The 27,944-nt window shown below is 35.7% G+C and overlaps 1 protein-coding gene across 8 annotated transcripts in view; it reads right to left on the bottom strand.

The window, feature by feature from the left end:
* The window catches only part of LOC724344 (probable Ras GTPase-activating protein), a 376,738-nt gene that overhangs the window by 192,828 nt on the left and 155,966 nt on the right, over positions 1 to 27,944 (bottom strand). For 4 of the 8 annotated variants that reach the window (XM_026439477.1, XM_026439473.1, XM_026439476.1 and 1 more), the window contains 2 exons: positions 16,507 to 16,548; positions 12,456 to 12,642 (listed from right to left, as the gene is read on the bottom strand). In XM_026439477.1, the coding sequence (XP_026295262.1) occupies positions 12,456 to 12,642; positions 16,507 to 16,548 (229 nt within the window). Of the gene's footprint in view, positions 1 to 1,313; positions 1,498 to 12,455; positions 12,643 to 16,506; positions 16,549 to 27,944 lie in introns of those variants that run through there. The other 4 variants (XM_026439479.1, XM_026439474.1, XM_026439480.1 and 1 more) reach the window with 3 other exon arrangements.

Below are 27,944 nucleotides of genomic sequence, written 5' to 3'. Positions count from 1 at the left end.
TTCTATCTTCATCCCTCTACTTTCCTTCCCTCCATCAATTTCTCAACGAATAGAAATAATTTCGTTGTTCAATAACGAAAGATCAAACTCATCTTCGCTCCAACTAATTTTACATTATTATATTTCATGAACTTACAAAGTTCAAAAACTTTGAAAATAATATTTCCATTGACGCCAAACAAATCAAGTTCGGATTAACGTCTAAAATGATCTAATCTCTTTGAGATTGTATATTATTCCACTCTCATCAAAAATAAATAAATATTGTCGAAAGGAGAGTCACAAAGGGTTAATCGTCACGATTTTTTCAATAATCGACTTCACTTCACTTTGCCAGCTTCGCGTTTTCTTCTATGATTAAAAATACTTCTAGTAACTTCGTAATTCATTTAAGTAAGACACTATTTATAGATGACACGCGTGTTCGAATACGTTCAACTGGATAGAGAAGGACAAGCAATAGCATAGATAAGTTTAAGGGATCGTGACGATACATCTGAATAGGAATGGAATTTTTCGTGGGAAGAAGCTCGCTGACGCACACGCGACGAGGAAAAAGCTATGTTTTAACGACGGACGAGACAGGCGGGCTGCGGTTTTCATTTCCGCAAAAATACCTCGGTGATTCGCCATCAACAATCGTATCCAAGCTTCTCGATAATATTCTCGTGGAAAGCATTTTCAAACTCGAAGAAATCGAGTGGATCAAGTTCCAATCAAAAAGATAATTCACTTTTCGTAATTTAAGAAAGAAACAAGAAAGAAAATCGTGATAAATGAACATTGCCTGAAAATGTCGATTGAAAAAATTCATTTAAAATCGATTCGAAAACGAAGTCAATCGTTGAACGAAGAAGAACATACAGATTTTTCTTCAAACATTCTTCAATATATCGTGCAAAAAATATTATTCCAAAGATTTTTGTATGATCAACCAAGAACGGAGCGTTTCAAAATGGTTTCCTAATTAACGATTGACGTGATTTTTAACGGCGAGCCGAGTCTGGCGAGATAGACAGAAACGCATTTCTCCATATCCTGGAGATACGATGCGTCAACAAGAAGCTTCCGCGGAAACATGATTCATTAACGTACGGTTAATTATCAGCGTGAACATGCAAGAACATTGACATTTGTCATTCGTTTTATTAATCTCGTCCAACATTCTTCTCCTTCCGAGATTAATCATCCCGAGCTTTTTTTCGAATAGAAGAAGAAGAAGAAGAAGAAGAAAAAGGATTCTGCAAGTGAGTGAGAAGAGAGAAAAAGCAGAAGGCTATAAGCAAGGAAAACGCGAACCCGATCTCACTTACAAACGCTACCCGAGTCGCTGCCCTCCTCTCTGCCGCTCAGGTCCAAATGATTCTTCCTCTTTCGCCGCATGATGGAGTTCCACACCTTCTTACGGCTCATACCGAACATCGAGTCCTCCTCCGCCGAGGGAGGGACGAGTCCTCGCGCCGTGGCGTTAAACTGGGTTAATCGACGCTCCCCATAAACAAGCGTCCATTATCGAGCAGAAAAATTGCAGCGATGACATCGACACGATTCGATCGAAACACGATGAACGAGAGACTATCGCCCGTTCCATCATCGAAGTCTCCAAATATCGATCGAATTCACTGTTATTATCAATCCAGAATCGGAGTCAAAAATCACTTCGAATATAACAATATAACAATTACAACAAATCGTCCCAATTCATTCACACTAATAAATAATACATCGAAGTCTCCAAATATCGATCGAATTCACTGTTATTATTAATCCAGAATCGGAGTCAAAAATCACTTCGAATATAACAATGTAACAACAAGTACAACAGATCGTCCCAATTCATTCACACTCTCGTAATAAATAAGATATCGAAGTCTCCAAATATCGATCGAATTCACTGTTATTATCAATCCAGAATCGGAGTCAAAAATCACTTCGAATACAACAATGTAACAACAACTACAGATCGTCCCAATTCATTCACACTCTCGTAATAAATAATACATCGAAGTCTCCAAATATCGATCGAATTCACTGTTATTATTAATCCAGAATCTCAAAAATCATTTCGAATATAACAATGTAACAAATACAACAAATCGTCCCAATTCATTCACACTCTCATAACAAATGATACTTATTGAAACAAAGATATATATATAGAGAGAGAAGGAAAGCTTGGTTGTCAAATTAGCGCTTCCACGACGGTTCCATAATTGGTTTCACGATTCACGATCGCAACAACTGCACGAAAGACACGCGAACGAAGGAAGGAAGGAACGAACGAGATAGAAGCTCGGTCACGAGTGTCGAGGCTCGATGGGACGGAGCGTTTTATCCGGAACACGCGATTTCGCAAGCGGGCGACGATCGAGGAGGCGAAGGAGGCGCGCGCGAGACGAGGAGGACACCGAGAAGCGGCACTTTTTATCGCGAGGAGGGCGACCGTTCCTCGTCAAAGCTTGGAAACGGCCGCCAATCGGGGGCCGTGGCTGGATCGTCGGGGACGGGTGGGGACGTCGTTTCGCTCGATTTTTCCTCGCCGGCCTGGAAAAACCGCGCTCGACGATCAACCGTTTCAACCAATTCAGGAGCGAGCTTCTTGGATCACATTTTAAAAACAATTTATAGTGGAGGAACCTTCTTTCTTTTAAATAAATGATAATCGTGGAAATAATATCTCAGCTCAACACTTGATTTAATTTTTGTATACACTTTCGTCTCGATAAATGGGAAAATCGAGTTTAATTAAACGTAGATTTAGTCGAGGACCAAGTTCATCTTCGTTTAAATGATCGTTTAATCTTACGTAAAAGTGAGATCACTTTGGAGATGAATTGGTACATAAAAAGTAAAATCGTGGGGAGAAAAAAAAATATTTTTCGTAATCGAACAGCAAGCGAATAGCTAAGAGGAACGGTTAGCCAAACGGTTATATTAACGGGCAGGGTTATAAATATTCAACGGGATCTCTGCTTTCACGACGCGGACAACTTCCGTTTCCTATTAGCGAAAGAGGAGATCCGTCGTCTCGATTGTTTTTCACAATTTTTCTTAAATACTTTGCGTTATAATTTACGTGATAGACTTAATATTAATAGATTTGAAATCGAAGGAAGAGGATATTGAAAAGTGACTGGAGACGAGAAGAGACGACCGAAATTTAGGAATATTTATTTTAAACGTTCAGCTTGCTAATTATTATCATTATCGTTATCATTATTATTATTATTGTTATCATCACCCTCTAATTGGCGCGTCGATTTAATTAAATACATGCGCGCGGCCTTGACGATTAAACTCTAGACAACTCCGCCGAAGGCCACCGACCGAGCCGTTTTGCTGAATTTCCTCGTTAAAAATAGAGGATACGCGGCTGTCAGTCGAGATAAGAGTTGCTGCCCCGCCTAGCAGGAACTTGCTTTTCCAAAATAAACGAGGGGATTAAACCGAGCGTGACCACGAATCATTATCATCGTTAGAGAGGTCGTTGTTTCGTTTCAAAATGAGCATACGCGTAACAAGTTTATAAATGCAATATATAAAATTTATTATGTATAGAATTTAATATTTATAAAGGATTAAAATCGATGGAAAGTCATTGATATTTCACAGCTTTTCTCATTCAACTTCACCTCTCGCTTTAAAACTGTTCCAATAGTTGGCCTCTCCTTCGTAAATTGAAGCTGAATCATTGTACGCGCAGCAGATATACCGACAGCGAACGCGTGTGGCGTACCGAAGCGGTGTTTAGTCGTTCAAGGTTACCGAGCCGTGATCCCCGTATCTCTTTCAACGCATGCGCGGAACCATCTAATGGCGACGGCCTAAACGACCGTTTAAATGGGAAGCCAGACGGCCGGCCCGTTCGTCCACTGGCCAGCTTAACTTTCAAACTCCGCGATCATTATATCTAACTGTTTACAAAATCGAACGCGTGACATATATATATATATCGCGAGAAACGAATATACGATTAATTATTATATTTAATCAACAATTCGTTCGAATCGTTTATTGTAGAAAAGAGATAACGCGATCGAACGGAGAGAAAAGAGACGAGGAGGGGGGAGAGAGAAACTACCGGTAGGCAATCATCGAAATTTTTATCCCGCGTGGTTAAACTTTTTTACGACCGTGTACCCGAGTATCTTCGAGTATCATCTTCCTCTTAAACTTTCTTCTATATTTATTATCCGCGTATAATTGCGTTTGCGCAATGAAAACGGTTAAAAATTTGTCGATCGTGTCGCACGGGAGAGAGAGAGAGAGAGAAATAAACGGATAATTCTCAACGCTTCGATGAAAATTCAATCGTGCCCATCTCTTTGCTCGCCCATTCTAAGCACATATTACGGTCACTCGCGATTAACGGTTAAACGGTGTTTACGTAGAGGCGCGTTAAATTTACGCTCGGCACAATTCGATTCACCGTTCATTCCTCTCTCTTCCGCGAGATCGTGCGCTAGGCAGGGAGTAAGAGTAATTGACCGAGTCCCCGAGAACGAGGAAATGAAAATCGACGAAACAATAGGGAAATTAGGGTCGACGAGGCGAGAACGAGGCGAGGTAAGACGCTTTGAGAACTTTGTCTGTCTCTGCTGCGGTAAGTCGAGACTGGGTTAGGTTAGGTTAGGTTAGGTTAAGTAGCGGGCCGGTTAACGCTAACGTTGATTGTATACCTCTTTTCTTTTTACTGAAATCTGTATTATCGACGGGTACATCGAAGTGCAATTTTTTTTTTTTTTGTAAATTATTTCAAATCTAGATGGATTTTTATCTTGGATGGTACACTTTTCGCGTGCATAGATTAAATTCGTTAGATTTAATGGGAATACAGTTGGATCGATAGCTGGTATTTTGTTTGATAGTCGTTGCCCAATTCTTCGGTTAATTGAAAGAGAAAATTCTTTCGAGATATGTTTACTCACTTGTAACAAGTGGTCTTTTTTAAAAATTATAAAAAACACGTGAAGAGGCTACGTAAGAGGATACTGCTTTCATGGTATTTTCTTCATTATCTTTTATTTCACTTTCGCTTTTGAAATATAGAAGACGCATTCTTTTTCTTTTACGTATTGCGATAATTTATAATTTTCATTCTGTCGTTAGAATCTTCAATTTTGTTAATATTGTCAAATTTTTCCTCGCTTTCGAGTAATTTATATCAAAATCCGATCCAGATTGGATTTCATTTATGCTGATTATTCTTTTTATTATTCTTTTTATCAATTCCATTTGAAGATTTGCGATAATTTATAATTTTCATTTCCATTCTGTCATCAGAATCTTCAATTTTGTTAATATTTGTCAAATTTTTCCTCGCTTTCGAGTAATTTATATCAGAATCCGGTCCAGATTGGATTTTATTTATGCTGATTATTATTATTCTTTTTATTACTTTTTATCAATTCCATATCTTTTGAAGATTTGCCAATAATAGTGTCTTTACATAGGCAAAATATAAATGTAAAAAAATATATTTTTCATGAAAATATAGCTCTTATTTTGTTGAAATTATCTTTCATATGGATCCAATTTATTTTATAAAATAATAAGACAGATTCACTTGCAAAAATCACCTCTTTTCTCTGCAAAATTCACCGTTGAAGGGATCATTTGTTATTGTTAAACTATTCCTAAACAATCTTCATTTGCTTAGTATTATTTTTTCTTATTCATTATTTTCTTTTGTTATTTCCCAATAATTGATCTATTTAAATTAAACCAATTAACAAATTAACCGATTTTCGTAAAAATATACAACATCTAGAAATAATAAAATATAAATATTCCAGAGAAAACAGAATAGAAACATATATTTACTGTATTATATAATTAAAAACAAATATATAATGTTCAAAGAATAATATTTGCAAATCCAGTTAATCAAATCACTTTTCGTGAATCTCGAAGCAACTCTTTCTCTTCCTCTAAACGAAATATTCCTGCTTCTCTCTTCAGAATCGTCCATGTCCTCCTTCTCTCTCTCTCTTTCTCAATCGTCTCGAAGAATGAAACTGTCCCCAAAGAAGAAGAAGAAGAAGAAGGATGCGAGTTTTCGAATTCCTTCCTTTTCAAGGCTTCTCACTGGAGGGCGTGGAAAAGGAAAAGGGTTCGACTCCGTTTGACGAGCATCTGCTCCTCGATCATTACAGATTCTAAAGAAGCGTTCGTTGGAACGCGTCACGTTGCACCGTGTACAACTAGCATGCGAATCACGCTCGAAAATAAAGAAGCTTCATCTTCTCTTAACGGTTACCTTCGAAAAAATCTTCCTCTTCGTGTTCTTCGCCACGATCCAGTTAGAAATAACTAAAAGTTGAAGAATGTAAGAACAGTTGAAAGCGTAAACGCAACATATACGCTCGTATAATTCGAGGAAACGAAGGAGAGGGGATGGAAGATGAGAAATTTGTTTCTCCTCGAACGAAAACAGTGAAACGAGTCGGCGATCGGTAAATCGTCGGTGGAAAAGATTGGATTGCGAAAGAAACTGGTAGAAATCCCCCGCACTTTCGTTACATAACTGAACAAAGACACTTTGAGAGAGACTCGAGGAACGCGAGAGTGTCGCAATCGCGAAGATCCGCGTTTATATGTATATATATGTGTATGTGTGTACACATGGGTGGATGGAAAACGCATTCATGCGTTGCAACGTGGACGACGACGCGCCGACACGAGCCAACCTAACCGTACAGGGGCCTGCAGGGACGTTCTTCCGGTGCTAAAGCGTATCCGGTACCCGAGACAATGGGCGACCGATGATCGAGGAGAGCTCCAAAGTCTTTTCGAGAGTGATTCTCAACTTATCGATCGAGAGCCACTTCTCGTCATCCTTCGTTGTTTCTCTCTCTCTCTCTCTTCGATCACGTTCATTTTTCTTAACGTTTTTTTGGAGAAAGATTCGTGAGAAGACGATTAAGTTAGGTCAAAAAAAGGAGGAAAAAATATTTTTATAAATTACAAAAGGTATAGAAAGTGAGAAAGTATAATAAATGTATAAAAGTTTGTCGCTGTATTCGGTTTATATTTTGTTAAATGCGTGTCTTTTTCTTAAGGAACTTGAAGAAATAGAAAATTCACGAAAAATATACTTTGAAAGAGAAGTCAAAATTAAACTTTTATCTCGTACTAGGGCAAAAATAGGACAAAAAATAAAAAGCCAAAGTATGCATATATTTATAATCAACGATAAGAGAAGTCGTACTATTCTATTTTAAAAGATTTATTTTATTCCATTTACTTTACTCTTATTTTAATATAATAATTATAATGTTAACAAAAATTAACACGTCGTCCATATACCCGCCAATAATTTCAGTATATGATTTATAAACTAAATTAATTTGAAAAATTTATTTCATTTCTTCTCGTTTACGTTAGATTTAGCTTTAAAATGTTAAATCTTAAATCGAATTATTTTCGATAAACAAATCGAACGATAAAATCTCCAAAAAAAAAAAAACAAGTAGAGAAATTATCACGAGCAATTATTTATCTACGCAAGCTTACTCGAAAACTGCCTCTTCTCCCTCCCCTGATCGAACAACGAGTTTTCCACAGGATTGATTCTGGAATCGCGATGGGCACCGCGCCGCTTTATCCCGGCCACCAATCTCGGCCGTGGTATTACGTTTAAATTAATAATCCCCGTTGCGTCGCGTGATTGCCGTCACTGTCGGAAACGGCGTCCGTTACACGCGTGTTATTACGGCCAGCGTGCAATTTCAATAATAATTATGATCACGCGCGTTGCTGAGGGGGAGGAGGGAGGGCAGGGGTGGAGGAGAACGAGGGAAGAGGGGAAACGGAGGATCATATATATATATGTGTGTGTGTACATCCCTTGGTTTTAACCATCGGCCTTCCAAGTCGAAAACCCGATGAAGATTCTTACTTCCTTCAAATGTTGTCGATTATATTGGAAACGTGTCATTACTACGTTCACTTGTTCTATGGAAAGGGGAGAGGTGGAGAAGGGAGATTTAAATCAATTGGAAATCATTGACGTTACGTTTTTGCCTTTCAATTTGAAAATTTTTGTTTCCTTCAAATATTATCGATTATATTCGTATCATTACGAAGATGGAGGGATGGAGAAGGGAGCTTTAGATCAATTGGAAATCATCGACTTATGTTTTCGCCTTCCAAAATTCTTCTATTCAAATATTATTGATTATATTTGTATCATTACTACGAGAGATGGAGAAGGGAGCTTTAAATCAATTGGAAATCATCGATTATACTCGAAAATCGATTATATTCGTATCATTACTACGTTCATTTATCCTACAGAAGGAAAGGAGAAGGAGTTTTAGATCAATTGGAAATCATCGATTTATGTTTTTGCCTTCCAAGTCGAAAATTCTTATTTTCTTCAAATATTATCGATTATATTCGTATCGTTACGAAGATGAAGGGATGGAGAAGGGAGCTTTAGATCAATTGGAAATCATCGATTTACGTTTTTGCCTTTGAATTTGAAAATTTTTGTTTCCTTCAAATATCGATTATACTCGAAAATCGATTATATTCGTATCATTATTGTTCATTTATCCTACAGAGGGAGAGGAGAAGGAGTTTTAGATCAATTGGAAATCATCGATTTTTGCTTTCCAAGTCGAAAATTTTTGTTTCCTTCAAATATTATCGATTATATTCGTATCATTACGAAGATGGAGAGATGGAGAAGGGATCTTTAAATCACTGGAAGGATTATTTCCTTCAAATGTTATCAATTATATTCGTATCATTACATTGTTTATTTATCCTACAGAAGAAAGGGAGAAGGAGCTTTAGATCAACTCCAAATCATCGACTTACTTTTTGACCTTTTCCAAGTCGAAAATTCAATGAAAATTCTTACTTTCTTTAAATGTTGTCGATTATACTCGAAACTTATTATTACTACGTTTATTTATCCTACAGAAGAAGGGAAGAAGGAGAAAAGAGCTTTAAATCAATTCTAAATCATCGACTTACGTTGAAAATTTTTATTTTCTTCAAATGTTGTCGATTATACTCGAAACTTATCATTACTATGTTTATTTATCCTACAGAAGAAGGGGAGAAGGAGCTTTGAATCAATTGGAAATCATCGACTTATGTTTTGATCTTCCAAGTCGAAAATTCGATGAAAATTCTTACTTTCTTCAAAATATTGTCGATTATACTCGAAACTTATCATTACTATGTTTATTTATCCTACAGAAAGAAAAGAGATAGAGAAGGGAGCTTTAAATCAATTCCAAATCATCGACTTATGTTTTGATCTTCCAAGTCGAAAATTCGATTATAATACTCGAAACTTATCATTATTATTATTATTATACATTTATTTATCCTACAAAAGGAGAGGAGGAGCTTTAGATCAACTCCAAATCATCCAATCATCCAATCATCATCTTATGTTTTCGTCTTCCGAATTTTCTTCAAGCATTATCGATTATATTCGTATCATTACTACGTTTATTTATCCTACAAAAGAAGGAAAGAAGGAGCTTTATATTAATTCGAAATCATACATCGACATACATTTCCATACAACCTTCCAAGTCGAAACTCGATGAAAATTCTTACTTCCTTCAAAATATTATCCATTATATTCGAATTATATAATTATTATATTTACTTATCCTATAAAAGGAAAAAAGAAGAAGAAATCATCATTGACCAAGGGAAATAGAACGAGTGCAAACGAAGAAGTATGTTTACTCGAACGGAAGTCACGTTGAACTCATTAAAAATAACATTTTTTTAAGTTAAAGTTTGCACTTGTTCGAAAATTTTTACGGTTCGAGATTGATTTATCCGGAAGAATTAGAAGAATTAGAAAAAAAGGGCGTTGCTTTTTTGTGGATCGATAAGCTACATTGGAAAGCTGTTTCCCTTCGATCTATCTATAGACGTTAAATATCTGGATAAATATTCATATTGTTACATTTTACGCGCGCAGAGAGTTAACAGGTCTGGGGATACAGCTTCGTCCCAAGTTCTGAACACCGAGTAAGTTTAACTTTTTGTTAACTTTCCAACTTTGAAACTGTTAGAGATTCAAGCTTACTGGTTAACTCGAAGTAATCTCGAAGAATTTAGTATCTAGCTTGCAAAATTAACGAGAGAATTAAACGCGAGAGAAGTTTAAGCCGTGTTACGTTTAAAAATCATGCTTTACTATTTACAATTTTCTTAATATTGTCTCAAAAGGACAAATTTTCCAATATCTCCCAAATTCACCGAAGATACACACACATGAATACTGAAACACGTAATGTTTCCATTACTTGTTATCAAGAAACTTTCCAATTTCAGAGACCTCATTATCGTAAGTTTCCACCCCGCTACTTTATCCAGTTCCAACATCTCGCATCCTAATTCCAAACATCCAACCCTCTCCAACTTTACTCGTTAATATTCACTTTACCCTGGAACGAGTCCAAATTAATCGCAAAGAAACAAAGAAAAAAAACTAAATTCTTCCCTTCGATTTATCAAAAACTCGAGGAAAATTCGCAAATAAATCGATCGATTTAATCCAGTCGCCTTTTTCAAGGAGTCGCGTTATCGAACGCGAAACATAATATCCAGGAGGAGGAAAGTTAGAGGAGGGACAAAGGGACAAAGGGAACGGTTCGAGTAGGAAAGGAAATCCAGCTGATATCGCGTCTCTGACACGGGAGAGCTCGGCGTAAATCGGCGCGATATCGAGCGGCGACAAAGCAAAGGCCGGGTATCGTGCTACGAAATCTCTCCCGCTCCGAATCCCTTCTCTTTGCTTGGGATAGAATCGACTTGTTCAAGTTCACGGGGGAATTCGTCACACGAAAGAACGGTCTGGGAACCGAGAATTTTTGTCGGGAGAGTGAGAAACTCTGGCGAGAAAGAAATGATTTAAAGCGATGTGAAAAAAGTGTTGGAGAAGGTCGATTGTCTACTCGTGTTCGTGTGAAACTGAATTTTCTGAACGATATACGCTGATATATAACGGGGAGAGAATGGAAAGGAAACTTTTTTCGGGTCACGAAAGGGAGAGGGATGATAAACGAGGGGCGGAAAATCGCTGGTGCGAAACCTTTGACGTTTAAAGTTTATGGAAAGAGAACGGAGAATTGAACGAAGAAGAAGATTTAAAAGAACGTGGAATCTAATATCGTATTATTCCTGAATCGTTCTTTAAGATGCGACAAAAGTGGAGATTTAATGATTATTTTAAATAGAATATCTGTATAGGTTAGGAAGAGAAAATGTTGTTCACCGTCGGTCTAGCAGGTTACTGCGCACGCTGCGTTGCAGTTGCAGATTCCTATCGATAAAGTAGGAATTCGACTAACGTATCTCACGTTATCGTGTAACGATACGAATTCGCCAAATCTTAATTTAATCTCGGCACATTAATCTGCAATTTAAATCTCATTCACGCGTTCCAATAGAACGAACAATATAAGAAAAAATATGTAAAGAAATAAACGTAACAAATCTCTATATCCTACAACAACTACAATATTCTATCTAACCCGTCGACTTATCATCAGACGATACCTTCTCACTCTTCGATTTACCAAACCTATCTAAAAAAAAAAAAAAAAAAAAAAAAAACAAATCTCTGAATCGATCTTTCCACGCTCGTTCAAAGCTCAACCGCTTCCACATCTTTGCACAAACTGCGCAATTCTGAACGCTAATTGCCGGCGATTAGAGAATTGAAATTGAAGCAAACACGAGTGGAAAACGCTTCATTGTCGACGAGACGCGTTTATCGGGGAATCGCACCTGTCGAACAATATCCGCTCGTTAACAACGAGTGCATCGCGCGCACGGATATTTGTCAGCAGCAACGGCGCTCATTCGGGCGACAAAGCGCAATTAATACGAGGTGGCCCAATTCCTTTGATATAAATCGGGATCGAGAGAGATTGTCGCCGCGCGCCACTCGACAAAGGAAAAAAGCGGCAACGCTTCCGTGTTCTCGTTATGCATCGCGGAAACGTTTCTGCCCATCCATTAAGCGCAAAGATACGGCCGCATTATGATGAATAATGAAGCGCCCGATATCGGAATAATTTGATTTTTCTAGCACGAATGGAAATTATAAACGATATATTCTTTGACGTTGCGTCAATAATCGTTTTAGCAAAATTTTTCTCTGGTAAAATTTGAGAGGCTCGATGGACATAATGATATAAATATATCTTTTTTTTTTTTATACTATTATTATCCATTTTCCACTGGATCTCTCGTTTATTATATATGTTGATCGACGATCGTCGAGTAGTTGTAGGATTTCTAAACGAAAATAAATCCTCGATTTGAATTGCTTATCTCGTAACCAATGGAGCATATTTTTTTTAATCCAACGTAAGATTTCTTGGCCGATTCGTTACCGTTAATTTCGTAAAACCGGTTGAAAATTGCGTCATCGCGTTAAATAAGATTAACTCGCGTCGGAAACTCACCTATCGGAGACGCGGTGTTGGCTTCCCGCAGGCTGACCGTTTCTGGTTCAACCGCCGCTTCGTCTTCTTCGATCAATGGTGGCGGCGGTGCCAGGGGTCGTGACTCGTAACCCCAGTGCTGTCGAAAAGCACGTGCGCCGCCGTCCAATCGAACACGTGGTAACTCGACGAACATCGCGTCCCCCAACTGAAATCAAACAGTCCATCCGTTTACTAATTATCTTTTCTTATTATCTTACCATATTCTTTTTCCTTTCCTCTTTTAATAATAAAAAAAATTACAACTTTCAAACGATACCTCGCAATGGCTACTTAATTAATTAATTATTACACCAAACATTACATCGATTTCCATCTTCTTTAAAAATATTTCACATTTATATAAAACGTTCTCAAAAATATCTCTTCCTCCCAAATCAAGGCATCTAAAGAGATAATCAATACCCTACTCTACGGCATCTGCACTCACGTATCCCCGAATCACGTCCATTTGGGCGGAGACGTCTAATCGATCCTGTCGATATCGGTGTCATCGGGAGTGGTAGCGACAAGCTATCGATCCCCTCGATCGATCCAATATATATATATATAGCTTAATGCAGCTAATGTCTCGCCGAGAAGAAAGGGAATCGACACAGGGGATTCGCAATGGAGACGCGCAAGAAGCTGGCCAACGACTGGTCGGCCCGTTTATCCTCGAATACCGTGGATTGACCTGATGACGTCACTAATTAGAGCTCGTTGAACGCGCGTGAAATCCACCCCTCCTCCTCCTCTTCGATTGCTTCTGCTCGTTTTTGGGGTGAGAAGGCAAGAGGAGAGAGGACGAATTTCGAGCGAATTTTCAAACGGATTGGATTGGAAGGGAGGGAGAGAGCGGAGCGGTTGCCAACCGGTTCGAAATTATTAATCTCGATTTGTTTCGCGCCCGCATCGCTCGCCATTATTTGCCAATTATCACACCCCCCTCCAATGAATTTCTGCCCGCACGGATTCGGCCAGAAATTGGATGTTTTGGCGACGATTAGCGTCCTCGTTTGGAAAACAGCCTTGTTTGACTTGGCGATGATCGTGGCCGCGCCACAATTGCGGATGACGTGGTTTTTTTTTTTTCGTTTTCAGAGAGGAGGAGGAGGAGGAGGGAAGAGAAAGGGAGATCGATGAAAATTGTAACCGCCAACCGTCGAGGTTGATGGAAATGGGAAGCAATGCGTTGGACCGTAACGTTGAGAGGAAGGGGGAGGGGGTTTTGGATTCCTCCCTCTGTTATTCATTATTGTACGAGGGAAGGGAAATTTTTTTTTGACTTTGGAAAATAAAAGGAAGAGAAAATTTTCGATGGACGAGAGAAGGGATTGTGGAGTTAAAGGGTTGTAAGAGTCGATGAGAAAGAAGGGTGTGCTTCTATCTTGTTTCGGTATTTGGTATAAACTGAAAGAGGGAGAGAGAAGGGAAATAAAAGAAAAATTGAAATTCGAAGAGAATTAAATTTAAGTTGGTGATTAAATTTCCCTCTCAAAGTTTCCAATTAAATCACAACACCCGCTGCAATTAAGCTTGCTGCTCGCTTTATCGAAACTTCTTTCGCTCCTTATTTCAATAACGTCTTTATCCCCCTCCTTTGCATTTCTTCCTGCAGGTTTAACTCTGTCCAAAATTTCAACTTACGCTCGCAAGAGAAGAATAAAAGAAACGATGCGACAAATGAACAAGAATTTTCATTTGCCAACGCTTATAAATCTACTGTTCGCGCCTCTACGAACCCCTTCCACGCGCTCCGTCGATAAAGAAGAACGGGATGAAAGAGGGGAAGAGGGATCGATGGCGCGAATGCAGTTGTTGACTGGTGAAACCAACGAATCCAGTCCAATTATTACCAGCACTGGTATCCGGCAACGATGCATCGTGCCGCCAATTAGTATTCGGCATTCTTATTCGCCCAAAGAAGAAGAAGAAGAAGAAGAAGAAGAAGAATACGACCCAGTTTCCTTTCGAGCCCGCCATTACGCCAATTGCGGCTCGACACTAATTCCGCGATTCTCAACTATTTTAAAAGAGAAATTCTTTTTTGCAAAGGGAAAAATCGAGAGAGGAGAGAATAGATCGATAGAAGATTCTCGTTTCTTCGAGAGGGATAAAGAAGTCAAGTTTCTTCGCCTTTGAAATTTTACTTAATACTTTCTCACACCCTGTCTTTCAATTTCAAAGGATGTAAAAAGAATATAATTTATCGATCGTGAAAGAGAGAGAGAATCGTTATATATTAATATTTCGTTCTAAAAAATCGATGGAGAAAATAATTGTGAAAAGCAATTTGATCCACGAGCGGTTATTAATTATTACCGAAAGAACTCGATCGTAAGAGAGAGAGAGAGAATCGTTATATATTAATATTTCGTTCTAAAAAATCGATGGAGAAAATAATCGTGAAAAACAATTATCAGAACTCGATCGATAATCACGGCCGAATATCAAACAATGGGGAGAAATAGGATAAGTTGGAAGCTGGGCCAAACGTCGACGAAACTATTCCGCAAACGACGCGTGAAATAGCCGAGGCTATTCGTACCAGCTACGCGCACGGCGGAGGGCAAACAATATTCCAACGAGCCTCTGGAGCCTCTTTGTGCCTCTTCCCAGGGGCGGAGAGGAATCGTCGCGGTCGAAATTGCATTACAAGGAAACGCAAGGGGGAGGCTCGAAGGGAGGGAAAGGTGGGTGGCCGTTTCGGTAAATTCGTGCTAGCAACATCCTTCAACTGGGAAAAGAAGAAGTTTCCTTTCTCGTTAATTCGATTCTTCGGATTTTCACCCTTCTTCTTCTTCTTCTTCTTCTATGTTTCCCTTCTTTGGCCACGTGTCATCGAAGAAATAATTAGTTACGAACAAAGTTCTGTGCTATTGAATTTCCAGAGGTGGACGTTCAACGAATTTTTAGAGAAGAAAAAAGTGTACAATTTCTTTGATTACAAATTTCGGGGTTTTCTTTTGGAAATTGAAGAAAAATCTGCCATCGAGAATAGTTCATAGTAGAGGATAATTCATATAATTTAATTTATAATTATATTTATTAGTATAAAATTTTAACATAAATTCAATTAAATTATAATATTTATAAATATTTTTTAAATATATTATTAATTTTATTAATTATAAACATATATTTATATTTTTTTTTGTAATATTTATTTTTATTTAGGATAAAATATTCATATATATATATATATATATATATATATATATATATATATATATATATATATATTTAAATAAATATATATTCAATATTATTTATATATGTATAAATAATTATATATATATATATATTTATTAATTATTTATATATATATAAATATTTATTAAACTATTATTTAAAAATATTTTTAAAAATTAAAAAAATATTCAAAATTTAAGTTAATTTTTTATACTAATTATATAAATCATAAATGAACAAACATGAATAATATGCATAATAATTAATTTTTTAAAATTTAAATAAAATCTAAATAAAATAAAATAAAACTCAAAAAAAATCAAATAAAACTCAAGAAAATCAAGAAACTAAAATTCAAATAAACTTAAAAATCAAATAATTGATTTTTAAGAAATGAGAAGAAATATATTATAATGATAAATTTGACTCGTCATATAATTCTGGAAATTAAACGTGAGATTCGTCGTAAAATCTGTGAACACGAATTTGTGTATCTTGAAAAAAGTGCGTAATTTCTTGTTAATTAAGAATTCTGGAAATAAAAAATCTACCACTGTGAAACAAAATTAAAGACATTACACTTATTGACAAGCAGTGCGTTAGAAATATCTATTGCGTTTTCTTTTGTTCGAAATATCGAATCGTGAACGTGGAAGGCAAAAAGAATTGCAAAGTTTCGGTGTGAAAGTGCGGAGCCGAGAAAACGTGCGAATTATGCAAACACAGTGGAGAGGGAAATAAAACGAGACGACGAAACGGGAGCATATTAGAGACGAACACAACGATCGAAGAGACACACAAACACGCACACGCACACACACAGGTAGAGAGAACAAACCTTATTGTGAGACTTGAACATACAGGCGGTCCCGGCGAACAGCTGCGTCCAAGGAAACATACAAATTAGTTACTAATTGCGTTTGTTTGATTGCATCACATGAATCCAGACGGATTCAGAAATCCATCTGGATTTAACTAATACAAATCTTTCTAACGTTGCGTGCTTTGCGTATTTCAGAAAATAATTTCATCAAGAAGAGAAAAATAATTTCTACGCGCTTTTATTTACGCAAAACACTCAATTATCTTTTTTCTTTTTCTTCTTTTTAATATAAACTTTAAATTAGAAATTTACTTTCAAGATATTTTCTTCCAAAAATACTCGAATAGATGACTCGACCAGTACAAAAGAGGTTAGAAAATGTCTCTTCTGAAAAAGTATGAACCTTGTTGTAAAGTTAGAATTATATTCCGAAAACCTATTTTTATTTTTTCTCTGTAATAGCCGAATATCACTGGATTTAATTACAAAAGAGTATCACGACGGAAAAGAGGTTAGAAAACATCGTCCCGAATCTTAATGCGCGGAACGTCATATCTCTTTTAGAAAAATATAAACCTCAAATTGAAATTACACTCTGAAAACCTTTTACTTTTAATTTCTTTCAGAAACACTAGGATATGCACGAGTCACTGAAGCAAATTACGAAACAGGGTCACAGATGTAAAAGAAATTAGGAAAAACATTCGTTTAATAATTCTCGAACGAAGCAAATATCTTTTTCTTCTTTCTACAAGAACACGAAACTTTAATCAAAATTATATCTTCTTTTCGTGGAAACACTCGAATATCATGCTCGATTATCGCACAAAGGAGACGACGGTTAAAAGAGGTTAGAAAAGGCAGCGTTCCGAATCGTAACTTTAATACGTGCGACTTTACCGACGCATCATCGTTCGGTTTCCTCGTTTATTCGTATTGCGCAATCGCGTTGACGGAGCCGAATGCTGTTCACATCACGCGATTTCACGGATGGAAATCCTCTGTTTTCGCCGAATCGAACCGGCGTTTCGATAATACATTCGACTAGAGAACTGAAAGGCTGTCGATTTATTAATCACGATTAAAACCAAATTACGACAGTTAGTGGCAATAACGGGGATATCCACCTGTTTTCCTCGAGTCATTATTATCCCCGTCAATTAATTACGGGCTTCATTGTTACGTGAAAGAATATTTAACGCGAATGGAAATCAAGAAGATGCTTTCGATCGAAGGAAGGAATCGATTTGAAGTTTCGAACGATTTTGAAAAGGCAAATAACGAAGCTTAGAAAGGATAAATTTTTCTTTGTTTGTAATTTATTATCTCTGATTAGAGATTTAGGTATTCGATACCTTTTATTCGTACGTTCGAAATGTTTGAACGAATTGGAAAATAAAGTCCACTTCTGTTACACGTAGAAAACAATTAATTATGCAACGAAATCTCTTTCTCTTCTTATCTTTCTTACAGAAAAAAATATTCATAGACATCTAATTCAACCTGCGATGATACAAAGTGATTAGAAAAATGGTCGACTTTTATCAAGATTTTCGCAATAAGATCTTCTCGTTCGATCCGTCCACGATCTCCTATCCGATTACGCGCGATCTGTCAGTGACAGTGGAATCGATCTCCAGGAAGTCTGCTCGATGATAATCGAACACCGTTTCTTCCCTTCTGCTTCGTTTCGATTCTTCCAAGAATCGAGAAACTTTCTACTTGGTGGAAATTCGACTTGAATGGGGAACCCAGATACAACACAGTCTCCAACCAAGACTCGTTTAAGGCTCTTTTGTTCAGCGTGAATCGAGTGTGCCTCTTTTCTAGAAACGACAAGATCGAAACGAGAGAATTGTCGATATTTAATCTCGTTTTGGAAAAATGTTGGAGAATGGAGTGCTGATAAATTTACCAGAGTGGATAGGATACACGAATATCGACAATTTTTACAGGGAATAGAATAATTTTAAGAATACCTTGGATAACTTTGGAAAAGAAAAATTCTGTGCAAGGAAGAAGGAAAAATCTTCGTCAACGCGTTTCCGTTCGTTGAAAACGTTTGATTAAAAGTCGATCAAAAATATATTTCGTCCCGGGAATCTTGGAAGGGAACGATATCGAGCACAAAGCAAAATAGTAGAGATATTGTGTAGCAAGAATGAATAGAATCTATTCAAACGGATCGATCCGTTTCCGTCACGTTCTCAGCTGTGTTTACTATATTCCGTAATATACACGCATACGTGTATCGAATTTCGTTTCATTTCGTGATTCATTCCTTTCGTCTTAATAAGGAATAACGAGCGACACGATTCTTCTATTAATAATAAACGCAATCGTTAAAATCGAAAGAAGTGAGAGTGGAGTTTTGGAAAAAAATCGATCGTCCGCGGGGTAAGAGGAAGGATTTGAATGGATTCCTTTCAAGAGACGAGAGTTTTTCAAAGCGTTTCTAGCTCAAGTTCGACGACAAGTTTGAACGGTGCGAACGGTTTACATGGAAATCTGCAATCTCGTCACGCGGTATCAAAGGGCGGCGACGATAGACGTTGCGTCCTATCTATCTGCTCGACGCGATCCCCGATTTTTTTTTTCGCGCGTGAAACATCAAAGAACGCCCAATGAAATTGCAGAATACGCGTAGCCCACCTTTCGAGTCGATGTCGAGATCGAGTTCCAAGATCGTGCGAGTTGTTGCATGGAACAATATATTAGGATCACAGGAAAATAAAAGAAAAAAAATCTTCAAATGTTGGATATAAATGAATTTAATGAAAGTTTAGATTTTAGAAGAATGGTTGATGAAATTTTAATATATATATACTAAAGAAAAGAAATTTTGTGAGGAAATATCGCAATTAAGTTTCAAGATGTCGATCATTGTAGAAACAATGTTATGAGAAGATTATATGAAAATAAAAGAAAAAAATCTTCAAATGTTGAATATAAATAAATTTAATGAAAATGTAGATTTTAGAATAATGATTGATGAAATTTTAGTATATATATGTTAAAAGAAGGAAATTTTATGAGAAAATATCGCAATCAAGATCATTGTAGAAATAATGTTATAGGATAATTATATGAAAATAAAAGAAAAAAAATCTTCAAATGTTCGATATAAATGAATTTAATGAAAATTTAGATTTTAGAAGGAAGAAATTTTAGTATATATTTAGAAAATTTTGTGAGGAAATATCGCAACCAAATTTCAATCATGTCAAACATTGTAGAAACAATGTTATGGGAAGATTATATGAAAATAAAAGAAAAAAATCTTCAAATGTTCAATATAAAATATATATAAAAATATATAAATATAAAATATAAATCATAAATGAATTTAATGAAAATTTAGATTTTTAGAAGAATAGTTGATGAAATTTTAGTATATATATATTTAGAAAAAAAATTTTGTGAGGAAATATTGCAGCCAAATTTCAAGATATCGATCATTGTAGAAACAATGTTATGGGAAGAGTATATAAAAATAAAAGAAAAAATCTTCAAATGTTCGATATAAATGAACTTAATGAAAATTTAGATTTTAGAAGAATGGTTGATGAAATTTTAGTATATATTTAGAAAATTTTGTGAGAAAATTTCATAACCAAGACATTTCAAGATGTCGATCATTGTAGAAACAATGTTATGGGAAGAGTATATAAAAATAAAAGAAAAAATCTTCAAATGTTCGATATAAATGAACTTAATGAAAATTTAGATTTTAGAAGAATGGTTGATGAAATTTTAGTATATATTTAGAAAATTTTGTGAGAAAAGTTCATAACCAAGTTTCAAGATGTCGATCATTGTAGAAACAATGTTATAAGAAGATTATATGAAAATAAAAGAAAAAATCTTCAAATATTATAAATGAACTTAATAAAAATTTAGATTTTATAAGAATGGTTGATGAAGTTTTAGTATATATTTCATCAACCATTCTCTTTAACATGTCGATCATGAAAGTTGTTGCACGGAACGACATAATGGAAGGATTGTAAAAAAATAAAAGAAAAAAAATCTTCAAATATTCCATATATATAAACGAATTTAACAAAAATTTAGATTTAAGAATAATAGTTAATGGAACTTTAATACATATACACATATCAAAGGAAGGAAATTTCGCAAGAAAATATTTATAAGACGAGTGGAACGATTTAAATTAAATCCTTGAACCAGCTACCACCTGTTACGGCGCGCGCGTGTACGAGGAACAGAAGGAAACTAAAGCTAGTTTACTTTAAAAGTCGCAACCTCCGAGGAGATTGGAAAATATATTATGCATCAGTGGAATAGAAAACGCGCAAAACGAGGTTCATTTGATGCCATTTCCTCCACCATCAATAATTCATGAACCACTTTAGATTCGAACGGTGAACAACTTTTGCGAGGAACAATGTTAGCGTAGTTATAGTTAATTTAAAAAAAAAACTTTCCTATAAAATTTGGAATATTTATCACATAGAGATTTGATACGATTTCCAATTTTTCTACGATAATAATAATAATAATAATCAATCGAGGCGTATTTCGAACGAAATTAATTCGATGTTTCCCGATTTATTGCAGGAATCGTAGATCAAAAGACGATTCCTCGTTTTTCCACGCGTGAATCATTCGTTCCGAACAGCTACGGGAAGAGAAAGATTTATTAGCATGCTTCGCATGCGGAGGTCGCTTCACTTTGTTGCGGCCGAATTCTTTATACAAAGCGGATCTATTTCGAGGTAATTCGCGATGCCCCGATTCAAGGATTTAATTTAAATCGTTCCACTCGTCTTATAAATATTTCCTCGCGAAATTTCCTTCCTTTAATACGTGTATATATATATTAAAGTTCCATTAACTATTATTCTAAAGTTTAAATTTTTGTTAAATTCGTTTATATATGGAATATTTGAAGATTTTTTTTTCTTTTTTTTCTCCCTTCTCGCGGAATGATAAGAGACTTTGACGAAGAAACAACAAGGAAATTGAAAAGAGGGAGAGGAGAAGAAAGAACTTTTAATCATCATGGACTTGTTACGGACTTTAAAGATTAAAGGACGCGTTTGCTCGAATTTTTTCCATTGAATAATCCACGATAGAGCAAGATTACACGCGAATTTCCTTGCTCGTTTCCTTTCCTGCAGTACCACTTTGAAGAATGGATCGTGTTCCATTTTTATATAGAAATGAAGCTTGAATATATACATGATTTCTCTTTAATTCTTCAAATATGCACTAAGAGTTTTTATTTATTTCGTTGACTTAATGCAAAATATAGAAAGAAAATAAGTATCTGATTAATCTAGTTTAAAGAAAAGGATTCGATCCTCTTGCATTCATTGCGATATACAAACGTATAATAATGCGAATTAAGTTGGATTAGATCGAAGTATTCATTGTCTCTTTGAACATTTCTTTGAACATTTGGCAAAATTTCTCTAATGAATCGAATGAACATTAGATAAGAAAATTATCAAAAGAAACTTTGCTCGATTAACATAAAATGAATGACATTTATACGATTATGTTTGCACAATTGATCTCGTCAATTGTAAAATCCAACTCTGGAAAACTATAAGCTTGTGAACTTTGCCACGAGAATCTTAAAAAAAGAAACGAAATCGTGATTTTTATTCGACGATTCGTGTTTCTAAAATTTGTAGAAGAGAAGAAGAGGAATCGTATAGCTTATCTCTCTTCTCATACCTTTGATTCTTATTTCGAGAATTGTATCCGCGTAGAAAAAGATATCTTCGTATCTCTCTCCTCGATTTTCAACTTATTTTCACGAGAGAAATGAACTGAACGAAATATCGAACGATCAGATATCTTTTTTTTTTTAAATTTTAACTATCTTAAATCTACCTTCGAACAAATTTCAATCGAGGAAGTTTGGATAAGTTTGGCCAGGAGCAAAGTGAAAATTCGGAGGCAGTTTCATGTATTTACAAAAAGCGGTGGTGAAATTAGTTAAAAAGAATGGAATATCGTTTTTTTTTTAATCTTAACTATTTTAAATCTATCTTCGAACAAATTTCAATCGAGAAAGTTTGGATAAGTTTGGATAAGTTTGGATAAGTTTGGATAAGTTTAACCAGGAGCAAAGTGAAAATTCGAAGGCAGTTTCATGTATTTACAGAAAGCGATGGTGAAATTAGTTAAAAAGAATGGAATATCGTTTTTTTTAAATTTTAACTATCTTAAATCTACCTTCGAACAAATTTCAATCGAGGAAGTTTGGATAAGTTTGGCCAGGAGCAAAGTGAAAATTCGGAGGCAGTTTCACGTGTTTACAGGAGGCGGTGGTGGAATTGAAAAGAATGGAATATCGTTTTTTTTTAATCTTAACTATCTTAGATCTTTAAATCTACCTTCGAACAAATTTCAATCGAGAAAGTTTGGGTAAGTTTGAATAAGTTTGGCCAGGAGCAAAGTGAAAATTCGGAGGCAGTTTCACGTGTTTACAGGAGGCGAGGTGGATGGAGTTGGTTGAAAAGAGAGGTTTCGAAGTGAAGAGGAAAGGTGGAGGATGAATCTCTAACGAGGGGGAATCGGTTGCTTGGAGCAACTGGTGAATTTCTCGCTCGTGTCGTCATCCAAACGAAGCCAATAACGAGCCGATTGTATCGGATTACATGATAAGGGCGTAACTACTGATAGGGTGCACGCCTCTTTCCAAAACCGAGAAATTCTCAATGAAGGTAACTTCCAAGTCGATGAAATTAACTTTCCAAGCTTTGAAGATGCGAGAGACGCGTCTCTCTTTTGAAAAGATCGATTTCGAAAGGGTTAAGTCGAAAGACAAACCTTTGTGTCTGTCTTCGAGATTTTTCGAAACTCGAAGGAATTGAAGAAATTTGCAAGAATTTGCAAGATAATCGTGAACTCGTTGAACAAGCGTTCGATGGATCTTAAAAATAATCTTATAATTGAAATTGATCGCAAATTGATCCTCTTCCGAACAATTTTCCAATAATTTGAAACATTTGAAGGAAAAACTCTCTTTAATTTCTAATTCAACTTGCTAAGAACACGCTAACGGATGCAGTTTATTCTATTCGAAAGAAAGGAAGGAAGAAGAAAGAAAAGGAAATCCGTAATTTCGTGATTCTATTAACAATATAGTCTTATTCTACTACGAAACAAAGGAAAAAGAAAAGAAAAAAGAATCCTCTTTTGTATAATTTCTACTTGCTCTATTAACAACATGCTAACAAATACAGTTTATTCTATTCTCTATGAAACAAAGAAAAAGAAAAAAAAGAATTTCTTTTGAGTAGTTCCAACTCAACTTGTTCCATTAACAACATGTCTATTTTACTCGTTATGAAAGGAAGAAAAAGGAATCCTCTTTCGAGTAATTTCCAACTTGCTCCACTAACAACATGCTAATACAGTTTATTTTATTCATTACAAAAGAAAGAAAAAGGAATCCTTATCCTAATAATTCCAATTCAACTTGTTCCACTAACAACACGCTACGATCTATTTTACTCGCTACGAAAGAAAGAAAATAGAATCCTTTTTCGAGTAATTCCAACTCAACTTGCTCTATTAACAATATTAACAAACATATTCTACTCTATTCGCTACGAAAGAAAGAAAAAGGAATTTTTTTTTGAGTAATTTCAACTCTACTAACAAATACAGTTTATTCTACTTTCTACGAAAGAAAGAAAAAAGAATCCTCTTTTGAATAATTTCCACTTGCTCTATTAACAACACACTATTAAATAAAACATATTAAATATTCTATTCTACGAAAGAAAGAGAGAAAAGGAATCCTCTTTCGAGTAATTCCAACTCAACTATTAACAATACGCTAACAAATATATTCTACTCTATTCGCTACGAAAGAAAGAAAGAAAGAAAAGAGAATCCTTTTTCGAGTAATTCCAACTCAACTTGCTCTACTAACAAACACAGTTTATTCTACGAAAGAAAATTTGCGAGTGAAAATAAATAACACACTAACAAATATAATTTATTCTACTCTTGCGAGAGAAAAAGAATCGGCGAAATTTCTACTTGCTCGAGATTGATTTTAACGAGATCGATAAATCGTGCTATTTCTATCAATAAAGAAAATACCCCCGTCGTTCGAAAGTGTATTCGGTCACCTTAAAAATACGACGTCGTTAAACGCTCTCGTTTCCTTCAATTACTGATGCGCGCTGTTGATCGTATTTTTCCGTGTCCTTAATTAACGGTTGCAAAAAGGAGGACGTGCGCTCGGTCGAGAGGTTAAGCGGCGGCTCGCGGTTGAAACGCCTTCGTCGAACAACGAACGATGAATTTCAATTTCAGAGCTGTTGTTACAACTCGTTTCATCTCCGCGCAATCTCGTCCTTTTTTTTCTGCCCCACCGTCGAATAAACGAAGGAAACGTCGAAAGAGATCGAGAAAGAGAGAGAGAGAGAGAAAGAGAGAGAGAGAGAGGTTGTTTCGCCATTTATCGAAATCCGTTTCGATCGAAATTAGTCGGGATTAAAAAGGGGGAGGGGATGGTTTCTTCGCGGTGAAATGTTTCTTTCGTTCTCGCGGATTCATTCGAGATCATTTTAGTAAAAAGAATGAATTTAAGAGGGTTGAAGTAAAAATAACAATATGTGCATTTCTTTTTCCTTTCGAATGGAGAATTCAGTTCAAAATATCCGAAGAATTTATCATATTTCTTATAATATAATTGAATTATTAATTTTTTCGTATGATGTAAATTATTTTTACATCATTTCATTAAACGGTCTCGAAAAAAGTAAACAAAGTATGAATTAAAAAATCTTCGATCTTTATCAAAAATCTAATTTCCTCGGCGTTATAATCCCAAAAAAATAAGAAAATAAAGCATAAAGTATCCTCAATCTATCATGAATGCTATTCCCTTCAAACCCTTACGCTATTTCGTTAGAATCTCTCTCTCGAAAAAAAAAAAATAAATAAATAAAGCATAAATTAAAAAATCTTCGATCTTTATTAAAAATCTAATTTCCTCAGCGTATGATTGAATTATTATTGCCGTCCCTTCCAATCGTACATCATAAATCACCCTTACACATTTTATTAAAAATCCTCCCCCAAAAAAATAAGAAAATAAAGCATAAAGTATCCTCGATATCTATCACAAGTTTTATTCGATCCAAATATTGAATCCTATTTTGCAAACTATTCTTACACTATTTAGTTAAAATCTCTCTCTCAAAAAAAAAAAAAATAAATAAATAAAGCATAAATTAAAAAATCTTCAATCTTTATCAAAAATCTAATTTCCTCGGCGTTATAATCTTCCTAAAAAAAATAAGAAAAGCATAAAGTATTCTCGACATCTATCACAAGTTTTATTCCTTTCCAAGATTGAATGCTATTCCCTTCAAACTACCCTTACGCTATTTCGTTAAAATCTCTCTCTCTTTCGAAAAAAAAAAAAAAATAAATAAAGCATAAATTAAAAAATCTTCGATCTTAACCAATTTGTAATAATAATTGAATTATTCAATCGGTTAATACTTTTTTATAGGAAATTTTATGCTCCATCGATTGGTGCTTTAAAAAATACATGTTATCGGTAAAAAAAATAAAGTTGTGCTTGAAAAGCTCTTTATTGGTCAACCTACTAAAAAAATGAGAGCGTCAGAATATAGCGTCATGAATCCTCCTTAAAATCATTTCATTAAAAATCCCCATTTCATTAAAAAAAAAAAAAGAAAAGAATATAAAGCACAAAATTAAAGTATTATTCTCCACATCCACAAACAGATTATTTTATTTTCTCGATCGAATGTGTGAACCATTCCCTCCAGCAAACTACCCTTACGCTATTTCATTAAAAGCTTTTGGGAGGGAACCGAATAAAAAAGCATAGATTAAAGCATCCTCGATGTCTGGCAAAATTTCTCCAACACCCGTTTCGCCATACCACGTTCACGTAGAACCAAACTATCGGCGAAATTGCTAACCACCGTCCAATATACACCCTCCCCTCTCCTCTCCTCCTCTCAACAGACTCGTTTCATCAGTGAAACGATCTTGCGGAGCTTAATGCCAACCGCGTATCCGTTCCTCTCTTCCTCCCCCGTCGATGGAAGGATCAGAGGTGGCGGCGTCAAAGGTTCTCGAAAGGTGTCCCGTTCGTTTAAAGCGCTTCGACTTCGATTTCGGTGAAAATATGGCGCGTCGTTATCCACTCGATGAGACTATTCCATTATGGGCTTCGATGAGCTTTCTTTCTATCCCCTCTCCATCCCCTTTTCTTATTCTTTTCAAGTAAGCAGCAGATAAGGAATGGAAACAGGAAATGTCGTTGGCAATTTAACGTAAGCTGATTATTCGCACGAAGCTTTCCTCGAGCAATTCCTTTCTTCTTTCTACCCGTGGATGCGTTTTCGAGGAATGCGTTGGCTTTTGAAAGATTATAAAAAGTATTATATCGCTGAAAAAGGATTTTTCGAAGAGTCGTAATTATTTAATTTACGAGAGATGGAAATTTTTCACGAAATTATGCGAATATACCTCGTTTCTTTTCTTTTCTTTTTAATGGATATATTTCGAGTTACAGAGAGAAGGATCGTTGGAAGATTTTGCAATGCTCGAAAACGGCAGAAGCAAAAGCGCGTGAAAGAAATATCAAGCGTAAACGTGTCAAGGAATTTCTTCCCCCTCCCTTTTATTTTATTTGATCTCAGGATACATGAATTTGTTTTTTGAAATATTCCTTCTCTTTCCTTCTTGGAATATCAATGAGCTCGAGCAACAGGAATGTGAGGAAAAAATCGAAATCGAAATGCAAATGTCGCGAAGGAATGTCGGGTGTCGATATGGAAAGAGAGAAAGAGAGAGATAGATACGAAACAAGAAAGAGAGAGAGAGAGAGAGAGAGAGAGCGTCCTGTACAGGATTAAACATCTGGTTAAATAAGATTCCTTCGAGATTTCCTCCGTCTCTATTCGTCGAGCTAAGAGAAATTAGCTTCGAATATACACGAATTCATGCATCAATTCATGAATAATGGATTACGCTCCCCCGCGTTTCCTTTCCCTGTCTGTTCCGTGCAATTATTCTCCGGAAGACGAATAAAAACTTGGGCAAACTTACGTCTCGAATCGTTGATGAAAAATCGATTTTTCAACATTTTTATCTTCCATTTCACGATCACCTAATCCGTTCGCAAATTTTCCTCCCAAAGGAATCAACTAACCTCCTCCCCTCCAAGCTTCTGGGGCGCAGGATTGGGCTGGCAAGATAGGAGTTTAAAATTGAAAGGGGCTCCCCTTCGAGGATTATCCGTGGCTTCTTAGGTTATTAATACAAGAATACGAATCTTCGATCGGCTTTGATTTATACAATATCGTAACTCCCTTCTCTCTTTTCTGACTCTATAACTTTGTGAAACTCATTGTTCCTCCTCCTTGAATCTTCCTAAATAAAAAGAAAAGTATAAAAGATTCTCTAAATATCTT

This window comes from Apis mellifera, linkage group LG3 (assembly GCF_003254395.2).
Source record: "Apis mellifera strain DH4 linkage group LG3, Amel_HAv3.1, whole genome shotgun sequence".
In the NCBI taxonomy this organism is placed as follows: Eukaryota; Metazoa; Arthropoda; class Insecta; order Hymenoptera; family Apidae; genus Apis; species Apis mellifera.
This window is presented reverse-complemented; position numbering and strand designations above follow the sequence as displayed.